The following is a 3,440-nucleotide window of genomic DNA, read 5'->3' as shown; positions in this document are numbered from 1 at the left end:
CAGACAGTGACACAAGAGGAGGAGAGGACCCTGCCCCGAAGAGCTTACAATCTAAAAAAGCAATTAGGTTTAGGACTGTTGAGAGGGGTCATACAGGGTACTTTGATATTTGCAGAAAGCACCCAGCCAAGCCATCCCACTACAGTCATGATTGTCTTGATTGCCTAGAAAATCAGCAAGACCCATTTATGGTTGAGGGGTCTAAAATAAGATATGTAATAGAAATTATATCCATCATTAGCACATATTGAGTGTAGTAAGACTGGTAGAAAGACTGGAGATGTGCAGGTATATCAGTAAAAGAGGGAATCAGCAGCCAACAGTAATTTCTAACATTGAGTGGTGATTCCCTTGATTTACTATGAATTAGTTAGGAGTACAGGTTAGATATAAAATGTTTAGGTCCTTAAGACTAAAATCCTAAACTCAATAGTCAGAATATGTTTTATTTGTAAATGTTGGTATAAGAACATTTTGATCACAAAAATCCAAGATTTTGCTTTTATTAACTGCTCTTCTTTTTTTAAAGAGAAAATATTTTACAGAAAAGCTTCCCAATCTGAATCTGACCCTACAGATGACCCAGGAGTGATGCAAGCCCCGGATGAGAGCATGATGTTTCTACCTGACAAACCTTAAGTTATGTTATTAATAAATTATTTTTTTTTTATAAGTGATGAAAACTTTGAAAGCTCAACAATAACAATTATTGAACAACTATTTGAGCATTCATTGTCGCTGATATGTTTGAAAAAAAAACTTGTTGAGTGCGCATGCGCCGCCGTCCATGCTGGAAGCATTTTAGACGCTCGGGCTGCCCAGATCCCTTAACAGCCCTTCACGGTAGCACGACTCGGCAGCCACGCTACTCACCTCCTGTACGGGAACCTGCTCCCATCCTGCAGCTCTCCATGATGGTCGGAAAGTCTGGGGCGAAATCGCAAGACCGCATTTCGCGGTCCCAATCCTTCAGGCCGGCCCCCAAGATGACACACACGAGGCTATGGGAGCAGCGCGGCCTGAGACCAAGAATGCATCTCCTGCAGGTATGGGCGGTGGTTCAGGGAAAGAGGGGGGAGAAAGGAGTTCTTTTCTTTCTCCACCAGCTACCCTGCAGGCTGTGCAGGATTCACCCAGCCCTCATTATCCTTAGCACCCCCCTCACCAGGGCCCTTGCCTGTAATGCTCAGCTACTCCTACACACAAGGAGAGGACATTGAGTCCTTTAGTCCTGAAGCATTGCCTCCTGCAGATGGTCCCAGATGTAGAACTCTTACACAGGATCCTCTTGCACATTCTCCTCCACCTGATTTTCCAGCGGTGGAGAATAGGCTTGTTACTTGAACCTGGCAGGCCTTCTACAATCTGAGTTGGTTAAGGTTACAGAGACTATCACCTCTGAACTGCGACAGGACTTACAGAGTTTGGGCTCAAGAATTGATGTTTTTAAGAAAAAAGTGGTTAACACGGTGGCCCAAGTTAATCAGGATTCCAAGGAGATATCGGTCTTAAACGACCAGATTGATGACCTGCAGCTTAAGTTGGATGACCTGGAAAATAGGTCTCGCAGGAATAATTTTAGAATCAGAGGTCTTCCTGAATCAGTCAAAGATGTTGCAGAGGCAGCGCAGCGATTTCTCCGCAATCTTTTACCCGATTTATCGGAGTCTCAGTTACTGCTGGACAGGGCTTATAGGGCTCTGGTGGCATCCAGACAAGATGGCCCCCCAAGGGATGTGATAGTTAAGCCTCACCATTTCGGCACGAAGGAAGCTCTACTGAAAGTAAACGGGATTGGATCATGTTGAGATGGAAGGACACTCGATACAATTTTTTTCCGATATAACCCCATTTACTATTCAAAGTAGATGGGCACTTAAACCGCTATTGCAAGTTCTAATTGATCACAAGATTAAATATAGATAGGCTTTTCCTTTGAAACTGATTTTCCAACTGCAGGGAAAAGTTTTTCCTTTACCTCTTTTGCCGTGGGAGAACAGCTCCTTAAAGATTTGGATTTGCTGCAGAGGGCGGAGGTCCAGCCTATGATGGATAGAGAAGCGTCTTCATCCTTATACCCACTTTGGACTAAGGTTAAACCACCGGGGAAACATCCGCAGAAGACACCCTGAAAGGAGGCACTGGATACTTTCCTGTATCAGCCAGTGACTTTTTATTTTTCTATGCAGATGGAGAAACTCTGGGGGCACTAATGTTATAGCAGTTATATGATAACGTATACGGTTTTGTTTTTCTTATGCCTGATGGAGTGGCCTTGGGCTGGGGCGTTTTAGTTGTTTCTAGTGGAAACTGGATTGGTGTCTCTCTTTTTTCCAAATTTTTGTGCCTTTTTGAAATTGTCCTGTCAATGTTTTGCTACATTTTGTCGGGGACCTTGTGCTTTTGTGTTTGATTTGTGGGGGGGCGTGGGATCTGGGGGGTCACACATGCCCTCGACTTACAGGGAATTTAGTTCAGGTCCTATTTATTTGAACGGGCCCGACCGGAATCTCCCTGACGAGATGGAGCCTGTTGGGGCCCTCCATATCTTTGGACCCTATACACACTAAATTGAATTGGATTATAATCGTTTTTATAATTCTGTCATTCTCTTGTATATTACGTTTATTACAATGTACATTTATTTGTAAAATTCAATAAAAATATTGAAAGATAAAAAAAAAAAATTTTGTTTGCCCATTTTATTGTCTGTGATTTTGCCAGATGGAAAGGAGAAGTGGTAGATTTACTGTAAACAGGAGCCCTGCTTGGCACATTGTGTATTTATTGGTGATATTCCTGAAACAAATAAGGAAAACAATATATTAGGGTAGCTTAGCTTTAAATAGTGAATTGATGGTTGTATGACAAGGCAGAAGAGTAAGGCTATGTTACACTCATACAAAGGTTCTTGTCCGATAATGGGCTCAGGGCTGATATCGGATGAGAATCTTCCGTGTGTACAGTGCTTGTCATCCATCGCCTAAACTACCGACCTGGCGGATCTGTGGATGGATGACGAATGATCGTAATAGAAGTGAAGAGAGCACAGCAGGGTGCCTCTCTGTCATTCTCCCCCTCACCTCTCCATAGAGCAGAACGGTACTGTAAATACAGCGCTCGTTCATAAATCTCCTAATGGAGACACAGACAGCAATAAACACCAGAAAGAGATTCTAGTCTTTCTCAACACAATTTTAAATTATAAAAATAAAAACATTGACTGGAGATTTACTCTCAAACCCATTATTCTTAAACCCAGAACAGTTTCTTTTCTCTGTGCATGTTGCCACCTACACGTATAGATTTCACCCAGAATTTTCCTGATTGGCCTGGTCAATTAAAGATATAGCAGTAATTCACTTGGCATTCAAGCAACACGTCTCTAGATGTTGTGCTAAGTGCCCCTGATGTTGTGTCTCCTTTTACTTAAACTTCCC

General features: G+C 42.6%; 1 protein-coding gene across 1 annotated transcript in view; it reads left to right on the top strand.

Annotated features, from left to right (window-relative positions):
- Positions 1 to 2,687, top strand: part of LOC140343455 (uncharacterized) — a 21,533-nt gene extending 18,846 nt beyond the window's left edge. The window contains exon 9 of the mRNA XM_072430137.1: positions 530 to 2,687. Within this exon, the coding sequence (XP_072286238.1) occupies positions 530 to 639 (110 nt within the window). The 3' untranslated portion in view covers positions 640 to 2,687. The remainder of the gene's footprint in view (positions 1 to 529) is intronic.
- Positions 2,688 to 3,440: the final 753 nt, after the last annotated feature.

Source organism: Pyxicephalus adspersus, chromosome Z (genome assembly GCF_032062135.1).
Source record: "Pyxicephalus adspersus chromosome Z, UCB_Pads_2.0, whole genome shotgun sequence".
In the NCBI taxonomy this organism is placed as follows: domain Eukaryota; kingdom Metazoa; phylum Chordata; class Amphibia; order Anura; family Pyxicephalidae; genus Pyxicephalus; species Pyxicephalus adspersus.
The sequence above is the reverse complement of the archived record's forward strand: the minus strand, read 5'-3'. Positions and strand labels throughout refer to the sequence as shown.